Below are 15,517 nucleotides of genomic sequence, written 5' to 3'. Positions count from 1 at the left end.
AAGAGATAGGATTGGAATTTATGGCTTTATTCTTCAGAACTACCACCATAAGCAGCCATGGCAAGCAGGGGCTCCCTTGCATTGTTCTTGAGAAGAATATTAAGTGAGGCTAAATTCAAACTGAGCCTGACTCCCCCAACCCCCACAACCTTTTTATATATATATGGCATATTACAGTAAGAATTTCTTTTTAAAGTTTTAGGTCTTTGTCTTTTTCTTGATAAAATTATAGTTATAATAGTTGTCATAAATTAATCAATCATGTTTTAAGTGCCCTTAGTGCAAAATTTGATGCCCCTTGGATACTGTTGATTTATTTAATATGAAATACACCTTTTGTTAATTTTTAATTTTTATGGATAGGTGTATATGTTTATGGGGTGTGAAATATAACTTTGTTACTTACACGCAGAACCACATATTTCTTCCAAATGTCCATGCCCTGTCTTAGTTACAAAAATATAATCATTTGCCAAGTAAAGTATTGGTGATTATTAGAAATCATTTATACTGTGGTTCTGTGTGCATTTAAACTATAATATACTTAGAAATTATTCTTGCTTTGGTAAAAGAATTTCCTTCTTATTCAATAGGATTTTTGGGTCATGCTGTCTTGTTATATACTCTTTTAAGTTTATTATGATTGTGTGTGTATATATTTCTTTTTTTTTCTTTTTCCTTCTGTCTGAATTCTGTTGCACTGAGCAATGTTGTAATATTTTTATTTTAAATATAAGTAATATTTAAAATTACTGGAAATATGTAACCATCAGATTATTATCTCCTAATGATTAACAGAAGTTGTTAATTAAGCTAAACCTAGAATTGTAGAGAATTATTTTTACATTGCATCTACATTAAAATGCCATCTCAAACACACATACTTGGTTGTGTAATATTTATCTACTCATTAAGTAGAAAGAGTAAATTACTTTAAAAATTGCTTTTGGATTATTGATGAGGGTGGATTATACTTTTGAACACTTTATTCGAACAGTTCTTCCACATATCTCCCTTCTGACTTGACTGAGCAACTCTCTTTCTGTGCTTCGGTTTGGTCTCTAAATCAGAGTTAGTATTTCTTGCTCTAACTAACATATAGAAGCATTGTGGGCTGGGTGCAGTAGCTCACACCTGTAATCCTAGCACTTTGGGCAGATTGCCCAAGCTCAGGAGTTTGAGATCAACCTGGGTAACATGGCGAAATCCTGTCTCTACTAAAAACACAAAAAATTAGCTGGGTATGGTGGCGCACGCCTGTAATTCCAGCTACTCGGAAAGCTGAGGCGCAAGAATTGCTGGAACCCGGGAGGTGGAGGTTGCAGTGAGCCAAGATTTCGCCATTGCGCTCCAGCTTGGCGAGATTCTGTCTCAAAATAAATAAATAAATAAATAAATTGTAGTGAAATACAGATGTGATAATGAATTTTAAAATGCCTAGCAAAGAAATGTGCACACATATATCATTATAAGCATGTTATATCATTTTGTGACTTGGTCAGTTCCTGTTCTGTGCACTGAGTAGATAATAATAATAATAACAACAACACTTCCTGGGTACTCACATTGTGCCAGGCACTCCTGTAAGGACTGTCTGCGTATTAACTCATTTGATTCATAGAAAAACCGTGTAGACTGGGGACTATCATTTTGTTCATTATATAGGTAGAAAATGACGCATAGAGAAGCTAAGCATTCTGCCCGAGATTATACAGCTGCGAATGCCAGGGCCAGGATTTGAACCAGTCTAGCTCTAGAGTCTTAACCAAATGCTGTATGAATGACAGAGACTTAGATCAATAGGCTGCTGCTAGAGGTGGATTTTTCTACTAGATTCTGAGGACAGCCTGTATAAATTTCATGTTATGGTGTGGTATTGAGTTGACCACACTCACATTCATCATTTCCGATTTTTAGAGAATCCAGTGTGATCCAGTTTTAAATCAATAAGACATACATTCATGTCTTGTGCAAGTTTATAATGGCACTTAATTTATTTATTAGCAAAATATTTTTCTAATATCATTATCGTTTTCATGGTACATTGGGGTGAGATTTTCTCTATGTCCATTTGTAGCTTTTGTGTTTGTTAGTTGAAAAGTTTCCTCTACAACTAGTAATGACTCTTATGTTTGCATGCTTCTGTCTTCGTTATTGATTAGCACATTGATAGATTATCAATTAATATCATCTGTAAAATAGTATAAGTCATATAGGAAATAACAGTTTGGCCCTGTGTGAAATCCCTTTAACCCTGTGTATTGCCTGACATTTAGCAAAGTTAAGTAGCAAGACCAAGATTATTTTGTTTTTATTTTGAAAGGCCTACAGTATGCAGCCTTTCTCCAGGACAGCAGCCCCAAACAAGGTGAACTAATTTTGCACTATGTTATTTTACTATAACTCTGCTTTATTTTTTGTATTATATTTCTCTTTTACCTTAGGCTAGCTTAGTTAACTCTTGGTAGATTTGTTTGTTAAAGCCATACTATCTTTACATGGCTTCTAGTTTTGAATTTCGTGCTAGTAGGTTTGCTATTTAAAAGCTTTCATGTTTTGAATTGGCATTTCACATATGCTGTTACTCAGGCTATCTCTAGAGTAGCTGATGACATCTGGGGGAATCCAGTGAAAATGCAAACTTAGGTTCTTTGACATATGTTTGAGTGCTAGTCAAAAGCATTATCTAAAGGATTTCTATTTACCAAAAGACAAATTCTAGGCAACCTGTCCTATAATAAACATGCCTGTATGATTCATCCCTCAGGAAAATGTTTCCTGGATTCAGACTCTAGTAACTTTTGAACTTGACTTTTGCGTGTTTTGCATATTCTGAACAGCTGTTGCCATGATTAAAACAATCGACAGCACTGCTTCCCCAGCCCAGACTTTCTGTCTGAGAATAGAGTTGGTTATATGCCATCGTATAAACGTGTCCAGATGTTTCTCTTTTACTTCATTTGAGTTATACTTTCATTTCTATAATTGGTTATGAAAAACTAGGTCAAGAATTAAACACCCGATCAAAGAAAGATCCATTTTTATCTTCATTTCATGGGTGGATGGGGAAAGGGTAGGGATGCAAAGAGGTAAAGGTAATCTGGAGAGGCCAGAGGTATGCACAGGAATTATACTCTTGCTTCCTTTTGTTAATTAACCTAGTAACTACTATAATATTTTGCCCAGCACATGAAGATGAATTAACGTAAAAAATTCAAGTGATGAATGATGGCAATTTCTCTTTTTAATATTGAGTCAAATATAAGCCACCAAAATCCCTTAAGATGTTTTTAAAACAGCTATGAGTATGAAGAAAATATCCTGAAATATTTTGTCTTAAATTTGGAAGGAGTACTGTTAATTAAAAGTAGAATAAGATATCTTATTTCCACCAAAACCTAATTTGTCAATGATTTTTAATATAATAATTGATAAATTGAAATAGCTAAAATGCAGCTTACATATGAGCCTATCTCAAGTGGATACACCAAGGATGACTGTTTTAATACAGCCAAGCACCACACACAAATATTGTTGTCTGTGTGATGCCAGGGTGCCCAACTTTGTGGAGTACATTATTTTGTGCCATGTGCAATCAGGGTTTTATGTAAAAATCAGTATTTTGAGATTCCAGCCCAACTGAAATTACCCCACCAAAGGAAGTTTGCAGAGTGTATGCATCTGTAGCAAATAACTAAAAAGGGTCATTGTCTTTTTCTTTATTACTTTGGTCAACACAGACTGCCAATTTCTTAATAAAAAGCAAACCAGAAAGTTTACATTTTTGCAGGATTTACTGCCGCACTCTAGCCATGACTCTGGATGTGGGTTGGAAGACATGAATTTTTGAACATTCATGTACCTCTTCTCTTTTAAAGGACTGGGTAGTCCTTCATATCTGGCACTCAGATATGGTCAGGCAGTAACACGTTTGAACCTAGTTTCCAAAGAAGTTGCTGCTTATGGAGTGAGTGCTACATGGAAGCCCATTTATTGGGGGAGTATTGACATCAGAGAAAACAGTAAAGGTGTTCCATCTTGGAAGCTGTATAGATAACAATTTATTGTAATAAAATTGATGGTGGAACCCAAATTTGGAATGTCAGGGTCCCTACTGGAAGTGGCCCTATTTATACTAACTGTGGACTTTACCCTTGTTCATTTGGTTACTACGTCTACAAATAAAGTTGAGAATTAACCCATCACTCTTAGCATAAATATATTTTAAGAAAAGCTAAGAGTAATATTTATAAATAATGAATTCTAAATTAAGAGAACTTCTAACACTCTTGTTTTGTATATTTAAAGGGTATTAGCTGTACAAAAAAAAAAGGTGTCAAAAATAAGAACATGTTGAAGAATGCCTGTGTACCTGCAGTTGTGTTCTTTTATTTCTGGTAATAGCCCCAGTCAGGAAATAAGCCTACTTGCTTTTTTGTTTTCTGTGGTAATCTCCTTTGGATAATGTGATTAAACCTTTAGTTTCACAGTTTCAATTTATTTTTCCAAATTCAACAGCTCTGAAAATCTGACATCCTATCAGAACATGGACATTCTGATTAATGGTTATTTTCAATAAAACATCCAGTGCCACAGATGAGAAGATAAGAATAGTGAGCATCACCACTTATTACTATTCTCTCTGTTCCCACAGTGTGTCAAGGACTGTTATATACATATATTTAAAGCAGAACAAAACAAAGGTTTGTTTATTTGAAATATGAAGCTATAGGTTGGTTTGGGGTTCTCAGTTTACTAAAGAAATTATTCCTTAGATTATATTTCAAAATGAAAGATAACATTAGAACTGGAGTTGGCTTTGGACGTACTTCATTTTGGACTGGTTTTGCTATCAGATTATCTGAAGATATTTCTGAATATTACCACTGTTTAGGAAAGATTTTAAAATTTAAAGCAGCAACTTTCTAGGTATTTTCCCTCTTGTTTTAACACAGTAAATGTCTTTAAATTGTTTATGATGCCTAACTTCTGATGGACATTAGTTTCAATTTTGTTCTTAGTCATTGCAGATATTGACAAAATGTCATACAAAACTATTTTGTATTTTTTGTAGGACTGGGAAACAGAAAATCATGACTGGTATTGTTTTGAATGCCATTTGCCTGGAGAGGTGTTGATATGTGACCTGTGTTTTCGTGTGTATCATTCCAAGTGTTTGTCTGATGAGTTCAGGCTTAGAGACAGCAGTAGTCCCTGGCAGTGCCCAGTTTGCAGGGTGAGTACCTATGAGCTTTCCTGTGCTGGTTAGAGGGTTGGAATTAATTCATAATAGCTTCAAAAAGATACCCCAGGTGGTCTTGCCAGGTGAATGGATAAAGGACTGGAGGGTGGGGGTTATTTAATGAAATGATGATACTCATAAATGGACATCACAGAACACATATACCGTATTTCAGGGTGTGGATTTTAGAAAGTTTTAATCATGTAAAAATATATCCTCTTCCCTTCCCTTACCTGCCTCTGGCTTATGTGACTACTTTAATGGATGGCCTTTGGACATCAGAAATACGAAACCTACTAACATCTGTTCAATAACTACTTTGTAGTAAACTGTACAATTTATGGTATTCAGGAAACAGTTAGCAAAAGGCATGTTGTTGGGGGCATTCTGTATCTATTTCCCATTTTATATCCATGTAATGTTGCCTTTATTTTTGTCATATCATGAGGTTTTTTTTGGTTTTTTTTTTGCTTATATTTTATTTGGAGGGTGGAGGGATGAGACATTGTGTATAAAGAATTCTAATTATTTTTTTAAAGTGAAATGAAATTGCCCCATAGGTAAAATAGGTACTTTCCACAATTACTTTTATTCATTGATCCCACTGAGGAACATACATACTATGATTGTTAGTTGCAGAATGTGGTGTGTGTGTATACAAGTGATATGTGGTGACTTATTACATATGGCATTGATGGTAATAAGGAATTACTTGATTGCAACCTCTATTATTTTATACTTAACTATTAAAATACTTATTTGGAACTATGCACATTGTTGAGATAACTCGTGATTTCCAGTTTGTTAATATGCTTTATAATAACTTGCGTAATTTGTTTCTTTGCTTTTTCAAAAAACATTTTTTCATAGTTTTTTCCCTCTCTGGCATCAGTCAAAAATTTCCTGTTAGCATCATAAGCAAAGTTCTAGTCTTCTAACTGGCTTTGTATTGCCTAAGTGTACTTAACCTTGCCATATACGTTATGCGTATTCATTAGGCAAACAACAGGCAGTTGGGATAGCATTTTAAAAAATGTTTAATGATGACCTGCCACTCAAATGCCTAGGTGCCAAGTAAGTCATGTCAGTTCCCTAAGTCTGAGTAAATCAGTATCAATTTTCAACATGTAGACCTCCTCTTTGAGGTCCACAAGAATGTCTGTAAGAAATTAGTGTAAGTGGTGCTCCAAGTTTCACAATTTTGAGCAAAGGAGCTGTATTAATATTCATATTTTATTCTCTTGTGGATTTCGATTGTACATTTTAAAAACAAATATACATCTTCCGTTTTCTGGTAAAAGTTTACCCTAGGGGAAGTAAAAAATTAATGAGATAAAAAAAAAAGAGGCAATGTTACTGGTCAAATGGGGATCCTAATATGGATGCAGGAATTAGGAAATACAGCTCTGGGTATGTCTGTATCTCTACAGCCATTGCTGTTTTGTATTTAATATTCTTATTTTCATAGTAAATAACTTAAACGAAAATACTGGGACTTCTGAGGACAGGTTAAGCTTCTTTGTAGATATTTTATATTTCTTATGGTAAGAATGGGAATTGAACAATTATTACACCCTTGAAGAAAATGTTTAATACTTCTTCCATCAGAATTCACTATCAAGTTGTCTGATTCCATTTTGTGTTTCCTTTACTCTTTTTTTTTTTTTTTTTTTTTTGAGACGGAGTCTGTCTCTGTCATCCAGGCTGGAGTGCAGTGGCGTGATCTCGGCTCACTGCAACCTCCACCTCCTGAGTTCAAGTGATTCTTCTGCCTCAGCCTCCTGAGTAGCTGGGATTACAGGTGTGCGCCACCACACCTGGCTAATTTTTGTATTTTTAGTAGAGACGGGGTTTTGCCATGTTGGTTTGGCCAGGCTGGTTGGTCTTGAACTCCTGACCTCAAGTGATCTGCCCACCTGGGCCTCCCAAAGTGCTGAGATTACTGTTGTGAGCCATCGTGCCCGACCTGTGTTTCCTCTACTCTTTACTGATTAGATGAAATTTAAAAAATTTTTACACTGTTATTGGCTCACACAGAAACATGGTTACCCTATTCTGTTCTTTTCTTCTCTTTTCCTTTCTTTTTGCCTTTGTCAATCTAGATATTTTTATACTATATAATTGTGCTGCTGAAATGACGCTGTCAATAGAAAATCTTGAATTTTTCATTCATTTTATGGTATGTGAGCTACTCCCTGCTAAGGCTCAAAAAGCCTGTTTTCTAGGGTGAGGATGGAGAGTTTTATCTTGAGCTTTAAATTTTCCAAAGAAATAGTTATTCCTTTTAGATCCATTCTGTTGTTTTATGGTATTCAAGAAAAAGATAAGTGCTAACAATTCCTTTCCTTTGAGAAGGGGTAATAATAATCTTGAAATTGTAATGGAATTTTTCATATCTTTAAGGTGAAGTTATTGGTTGATTTGTTTTAAATTTTAAATATAGTGTCAAAACTTTGAGTAAAGCAGTCTTTTAGGAGAGTGACCAGATTTAAGTAATCATGGACTAAGAGAACCTAGAGTCTATAGACAGAAACTCAGGAACTGTGGTTCTGAATCAGAATAACTTTCTACTCTGTTTTTTTTAATGTTTGGAAAAATATGGATTAATTAGATATGTTGATAAAGAATGTTGAAGATAAGGTGCCATAGCCAAATTTCCATACGGTAAAAATAATAAATGGAAGCTAACCATTACTACCTAAAACTGACAATGAAAAGAAGCCCTTTTGGCCGGGCGCGGTGGCTCACGCTTGTAATCCCAGCACTTTGGGAGGCTGAGGTGGGCGGATCACGAGGTCAGGAGATCGAGACCACGGTGAAACCCCGTCTCCACTAAAAATACAAAAAAGTTAGCCGGGCGTGGTGGCAGGCGCCTGTAGTCCCAGCTACTCGGAGAGGCTGAGGCAGGAGAATGGCGTGAACCCGGGAGGCGGAGCTTGCAGTGAGCCGAGATCGCGCCACTGCACTCCAGCCTGGGTGACAGAGCGAGACTCCGTCTCAAAAAAAAAAAAAAAAAAAAAAAAAAAGAAAATAAGCCTTTTTCTAAGAGTTTGCAGTGATTGGAATACTATTCACTCTTACATTCCTTTCTCTCCCTTACAATGTTGAAAAAGTCACTGAGAACAGGTGTTCTGTCTCCTAGCTGTCACCTGTGTTACCAGATTTAATTCAGCTCAAGCAGCTTTATCTTATGTATCTATTTCTGAAATATTTTAACAGGACAGTAATAGGCATTTTTCTTGAAAATAATTTTGTGACTTTTCATAATAAATCTCTAGAATCGTTTAACCCTGAGAGTAGTTCTTCGGAATGTCTGCCTTTCTAAAAAATAAACTTTTGCTTTATGGACACAGTAGATTATTATTGAAAAGTAGCTTATTAATATCAGATTAGATTTTACTTTGAGAAAGATTTTAATACTGTCCAGTTTCACACTTTTACTGAGATCTCTCTCATTGTTTTAGAAAAGAGATTTTAAAATTTGCTACAAAAAATTCAAATAATTTAGAATAGGATAAGAAAAACAAAATTCCCAGAAACTGTATTCCATAGTAGGTAATATTCTCACAGACTTCTTCCTGTGTTGGTGTGTGTGTCATTTTGTTTATATCTGTATCCACATGACTTTACATTAATTACTGGATGTGGCTAGTGTGTATGTACTCGACAGTATCCCAGAATGACCTTTTTTTGGCACCTGTTATGATTTGAGAGGGCATGTTGTAACTTATGTGACCAGTTCCCCATGCAGCAGGTGTTCATCATTTCCACTGTTCGGTATGGAAACACCTGTCAAAGGTGACATGCAAATGCTATCCTGGAAATCATGCCCCATTTCCAACTTCTGAGGAGGAGTCTTCTCATTATTATTTATTTCTGCATGAAACTGAAGTTTATATTTTGTTTTATTTGAATTTTATTTTCCTGAAATAGCCATGAATTTTCCAGGAAAAGAAAATGAGAAAATCATACTCTTGTGAAAATTGCTTTTAAGATTTTGTTTACAAAAAAAGAAATACCTTTAAAACACAATATAGTCCATTGCATTTTTTTAAGATAGAAAATTATATACATTTATGTAATTCTGTCTGAACACCTTTGGTAGGATAAGTTTATTAACGTGGGATTTTTAGGTTTAAAGGATAGTGTACACATTTAAAGTTTTGATAAACATCACTGGCTTGTTCTTCAGAATATTATACCCATGTACATCAACAGCACATGAAACGATTTGTCAATTTTTTGTTGCCTATTTGATACGATGAATTTTTTGTTGTTGTTTTTTGGTTTTTTTGTGTGTTTGTTTTTAGGCAGGATCTTGTTCTGTCACCCAGGTTGGAGTGCAGTGGCACAATCATGGCTCACTGCAGCCTGAACCTCCTGGGCTCAAGCCAGCCTCCTCCTGCCTCAGCTTCCGAGTAGCTAGGACTATAGGCACACACCAGTATGTGTGGCTCATTTTTAAATTTTTTTCTGGAGACAGGGTCTCGCTGTGTTGCCCTGGCTGATCTTGAATTCCGGAGTTCAAGTGACCCTCCTGCCTTGGCCTCCCAAAGTGCTGGGATGACAGGCATGTGCCACCATACCGGCTGTCTCATTTTAATTTTGCTTCATTTTCATATATATAGTTCCCAAATTACAAAGGCATTTTATACGTTGAAGGCATGGTTAGAGACAGGCGTGTGGTTGGACGTGTGCATGTGTCCGTGTGCTCCATGCTTGCTGGCTTGCACGCCTGCTGGTGAAAATTGTGATACTGTAATTCATGGGCAAGGCAGTCTGTCATAAGAAGCCCCTGGGCAGCCAGCCTGCTGGGCTGGCACACTGCCTTGGAGAGCAGGGCTGTTGGAGAGCTTCTTTGGTGGTGGAAAGGGTCTCTGTGCTGTGCAGTGTGAGCCACTGACCTTGTGTGTCTGTGGAGCCCTTGAATGTGACTTGTAGACCGAAGAACTGGACTTCAGTTTGCCACATAGGGCCTGTGGCTACCGTATTAGATAGTGCAGTTTTAGAACATTCATGTTCCGAATGCCTACACCACTCCAAGAAAGCATCTTTAGGTATAAAATACTGATCTCTTGAGAGTGCCTGGCATTTGTCTCCCCATTACTCCAGAGTTACGACTTGGAGAGTTCTTAAAGAAGCATATAACTACGTGACTCCCCACCCTTCCTCTCCCTAGTATACACAGCAGATTCTATAGCAAACACTGCCTGCACAGATTAGTGGCTATAATATCTGATAGTGTTGCTTTTGCTCTAATGCCTCATAAAAAGTCAGCAGAATAGCTTTTTAAAAAACTCTATAGCCAAACAAAGTGTATATTTTTTTCCCAAAATAATTGGCACTTTTTAGGTTAAGAATTTGGAGACATGGTTTGAAAGTAGGCCCCTATTTCCTCCTCTTTAATATGTGCATGTTTCTTACGTAAATGAATTTTGATTTCATGACTTAGAGGAGTTGTAGATTCATGTTATTGCCCCTATTTAAATTCAGATAAATTCAGTTTTCATATTTGGACTAAAATTATCATTAGGAAATAGAATTTAGGACTTTAAATTTTGTATGATGTGCTCTTACAGTAAGTGAGTTACAGAGAAAGTGAGTAAATGGGAAAATCACAGTGAGCTACCTGTTTTCTTCTCCCTACGTGGCCCGCTCAAATGGAATACTGCTCCACTGAAATCCCTCCAGAGAGTTTTGTCTTGGATTTTTACAATTGCTTTATAATATTAAAAGTTTATATCACTATTCTTTATATCATTAACAGACTTTGGTGTACATTCCACTTTGAAATAAAAGGATCAAATTAAGTCACAAAAGACAAATAAGTCAAGGTAATACAGAGGTGGCATATTATTCCAGTATGTGTTTAAAAACTGGAAAAGACTCGTCCCCTACAAATGTTTCAGGTGGCATTTTTCTCTGTTTAAGGATCACAAGTTTTAAATTTTATGTTAATGTACAAATTGTAGGGCGAATCAAAATCAGCCCACTTAACAAAATGTAGAAACACAAGAAAATGCAGATGAGGAAATAAAGAAGAATCTATGTGGAAGAATTTTATTACTAATTTCAAGATACTTTGGTTGTATATCTAATCCAAAAAGCTCTCCCAGATTTGCAGCACGTGATTCTCTGACTCATGTTCTTAAGCAAGAGAGCTATTTGGTGGTTCTTCCACATTAGTAGGAACTATTGCTAAAATTTATTTGCTCCTGCGCTTTTTAAAATACTCAATGATACATGTTTTGTAGGAAAGTTAATACTTTAAAAATAGACTCATAAGAGTCTATAGAAAGCATTTAAAATTAAATTTTAACTTGGAATGTTAAGCCTCATGTACTTTTTAAACACTCACCATTGGGAGTCCACCTGGAGCTTTGTCAATTAGGTACACACTGGCATGTCAGTGTTGACTTAGGTCTGGGTAGGGTATGTGTGAGGCATTTGTACTGTAGCTTTTTGTTGTTGAGATAGTTAAAGAAAAAAAATCATGATGAAATCTCTCTGTCGAAATTAGAGAAATTTGTTTCTGGATATAGTTTTCATGCTTTTGGGTATGTAGGCAGTACAGTCTTTTTAAATTCCAACAGTAAAGAGAATGCACATACAATGTTTAGAATGAAAAATGGGATCAAATGCTGAATGAAAATACTTTGAACATAAATTCCTTATGTATCTATGAAGCTATAACTGCTCTTGCTTTCCGATCAGCCATCTTTTAGTGTGGGAAATTTATTAATATTTTCACCCCAAATGCAAGTACCTTTACACCTTCAAGATACATATTAACAAATCTAGAATGGAGATTTGATTTTTAAATAAGTAGAAATTGAAGCCATTATTTTCTTAAATAGTAGACATAGTATTGAAAACAACTAATGAACATTAATCAAATATTTTTACAATTTTTAAGACAACTTATAATTTTATACTAACAGAAGTAGAAAGTTAATTTTAGAAAGATTGTGTCTGAGCCAGGCACTTATATAAGGCAAATTTGCAGTTCACCACAAGCTTAATCAGAGGAAAAAATAGTGGGAACACTGATAAAGCCAGAGGATTTTAAAAATTGGATCTACAATATAAAACTATAAAATCCTATGTATTGTTATCGAGGCCCAAAGAAGAAGAAAAAAAGCTCATATAATTTTCTATATTATCTTCCTGTGGTGAATTTAACAGTGGTTATGATCAGAAAGGATATGACTGTGAAATGTTTTGTATGTTGGTGTATTTGGCCTTTGTGATCTATCTTTTGGTGGTTTGTTTAGAATCTTATTTGAAATTTATCTTTTATTTTCACTCTAAGGGATTGAGAAGGTGATAGTTGGGGTGGTTCCTATATCAGGATGCTTACATCTTAATGTAGATTAAATGGAAAGCTCACTCAGTGTTTCCAAAGTTGATGAACGGAAAATACTTACAAAGTACATGCAGTTTCCTTGTGCTACCTCTGCAGTGCAGAAGGGATAAGAGGGAGTGGGAAGGTAGGTAGTACTTACATTGGCTGGATGTCAGCCCCATTAATCAAAGAATAAGTAATATTCATGCCTCGACCTGAAGACAGAGACATTTAAGTTATTTTCTGAAAAGAATGGAAAGATTTATTCCGCTGAGGAATGCGTTCTGCCTCTGCCGTTCAGTCATGTTCTTCCTTTAGAGTCTAGTGTCATGTAGAAGGGGAAAGGAACAAGTAGATACCAAACCTGTGTTCCATAAAATTTTCTCACTTCCCTTTCCTATTCCTAAGTCATATAGCAAGCCACCGAGGGGCTTAAAGTTACCAGAAAAAGTGCATTAATATTGAATGATAAAATTTCTGACATGCATAGCACCCTTCTCTCTGTAGATAAATACTATTTTAGCAGGTGTGTGTGTGTGTGTGTGTGTGTGTGCGTGTGTGTGCACGCGCGCCTGTGGGCATAGTGGATTTAGAAATGCTACATGTTTTTTCTATCACGGTTTGTTTTGTAGACTATATTTGAAAGATGCTTTCATAGTTACTAAGTTAGCCCAGTAGCAGACGGGCTGCTACAAAGCTGCTCATATCATGTGAACTCTTGATCTTAGTCAAAATTTGTTGTCTTCCATTACAGAAGAAAGAGTTGGCCTTGTAAAAATTAATAAATACAGATACAGCCACAGTGGCATTCAGTGGCATTTTGCAAATCTGGATGAACAATTCTTGTGCGTTAGTAATTCTACAGGACTAACTTACTGAGGAGTGGCCTGTGACTGAAGTCTTATTTGCCAGGATGCTCTAAGAATCCACCTGGAGACATTCTTAGTAGTTTGCATTATCTTGAGTTCCTACTTTTACCTCTAATAAGGCATATTTGTGATAGCTTAGAGGAGGTTTTTAAACTTGAATTCTTATAAGTTAAAAAAACTATTTTCAGAAGCTAAAGTGCAAAAACCTGTTGGCAGATAATCTGTGGGAGAGTTAGGGTGCGGCTCTGTGGAATCCTGTGTCGTTTAATGTGATTCATTCCATAGGCAGCAGTGGGTAGGTCGAGTTTTCTACCATCAATACTAGCAATTAGTGTGATGCACTGTTCTTCTGGTCTAATAGGTCAGCGATTTCAGTGTGTCAGCACTGGGAGTGAAAACACCAAACAGGAGTTTATTTTTAGAAAATAGTTTTAGAAAATGATTTTCATTGATGGGCTACTTGAGTCTTAGTGGTTTGAAGGGAGAAGTGGCAGGACAGGGTAACTCATCACCACTTCTGCTGGACCAGCTTCACTTTTAACTTCTCAATGATTGGGACTTCTTATAAATTATGTGTAATTCCTTTATATTCCATTGTTGCAAGTGGGTCTAGAGGATATTACAGAGTGTCTTGATTTCTGTAACAACATAGAATCAAAATAAATAAAAAAAGCAGCTTCTAGATCTCTATAATTATAATTGCAGAACACAAAAGAATCAAAATAAATTTTAAGATAATTTTATCTAAGATAATTTATTATGATTCTTTTGTTTTCTGCTATTATAATTATAGAGGAGATTTAGGAGCTGTTTAATCCCTAAAACGATATAGGTAATTTGTGTGTAGATTAGTATTTCTCCAAATAAGATCTAGAGGCCACCTGTACAGTAATCACCTGGTATGCTTGTTTAAAACACAGTCTCCCACCAAGCGCGGTGGCTCACGCCTGTAATCCCAGCACTGTGGGAGGCTGAGGCGGGCAGATCATGAGGTCAGGAGTTCAAGACCATCCTGGCCCATACGGTGAAATTCCGTCTCTACTAAAAATACAAAAATTAGCCGGGCATGGTGCTGCATGCCTGTAGTCCCAGCTACCCAGGAGGCTGAGGCAGAAAGATTGCTTGAACCCTGGAGGCGGAGGCTGTAGTGAGTCGAGATCGCACCACTGCACTCCAGCCTGGGCAACAGAGCGAGACTCAGTCTCAAAAAAAAAAAAAAAAAAAAAACCACAGCCTCCAGGGTTCCACCCCAGACAGGCTCTGGGGGTAAGGCTCAGGAATCTACATTTCCAGTAAGTGCTGTAGGTGGCTATACTCACTAATATTTCAGTGAGCTATTGGTGACATTTTTCTTGATTGTTAGAAGTCAGCAATTGATATTTCAGTGTCATCTGGCAATGAAATGGTTTATACATCAGAAATAAAATTATTTATGTTGGTCAGAATATGCTGACACAGACTTGGGTATAACTGCTTCACATTTTAGATGGACCCTCATATTCCTGAGTTTAGCTGCATGGACTAGTTTCTCTAGTAGGCAATGAAGACAGTAACGAGTGGCACCAGTTCAGTTCAACTGATACATATCGAACGTATTCAACTGATACATATCGAACGTATTCAACTTATACGTATCGAACGTTTACTGTGTGCCAGATGCTATGCACGGCTGAAATTGACATTATGGACCCTGCTTTCACAAAACTTAGACAACCTCTAGGGGTCAACCGTGTACTTGTACTGCCCGTGAGCTAAGAATGGCTTTTACGTTTTTAGATTGTTGAAGAAAAATGACAAGAGAAATAATACTTTGTGACGTGAAAGTTATAAAAAATTCAGGCCGGGCGCGGTGGCTCACGCTTGTAATCCCAGCACTTTGGGAGGCCGAGGCGGGCGGATCATGAGGTCGACAGATCGAGACCACGGTGAAACCCCGTCTCTACTAAAAATACAAAAAAAAAAAAAAAATTAGCCGGGTGTGGTGGCGGGCGCCTGTAGTCCCAGCTACTCGGAGAGGCTGAGGCAGGAGAATGGCGTGAACCCAGGAGGCGGAGCTTGCAG

At 36.5% G+C, this 15,517-nt stretch overlaps 1 protein-coding gene across 14 annotated transcripts in view; it reads left to right on the top strand.

Moving 5' to 3' along the window:
• Positions 1-15,517, top strand: part of ZMYND11 (zinc finger MYND-type containing 11) — a 119,216-nt gene that overhangs the window by 79,421 nt on the left and 24,278 nt on the right. For 9 of the 14 annotated variants that reach the window (XM_003280230.4, XM_012499556.2, XM_030819388.1 and 6 more), the window contains one exon: positions 5,075-5,236. The exons of the other annotated variants lie outside the window; for them this stretch is intronic. In XM_003280230.4, the coding sequence (XP_003280278.1) occupies positions 5,075-5,236 (162 nt within the window). The remainder of the gene's footprint in view (positions 1-5,074; positions 5,237-15,517) is intronic. 14 annotated transcript variants of the gene reach the window in all.

The sequence above is a fragment of the Nomascus leucogenys genome, chromosome 9, assembly GCF_006542625.1.
Source record: "Nomascus leucogenys isolate Asia chromosome 9, Asia_NLE_v1, whole genome shotgun sequence".
NCBI classification, from domain to species: Eukaryota; Metazoa; Chordata; class Mammalia; order Primates; family Hylobatidae; genus Nomascus; species Nomascus leucogenys.
This window is presented reverse-complemented; position numbering and strand designations above follow the sequence as displayed.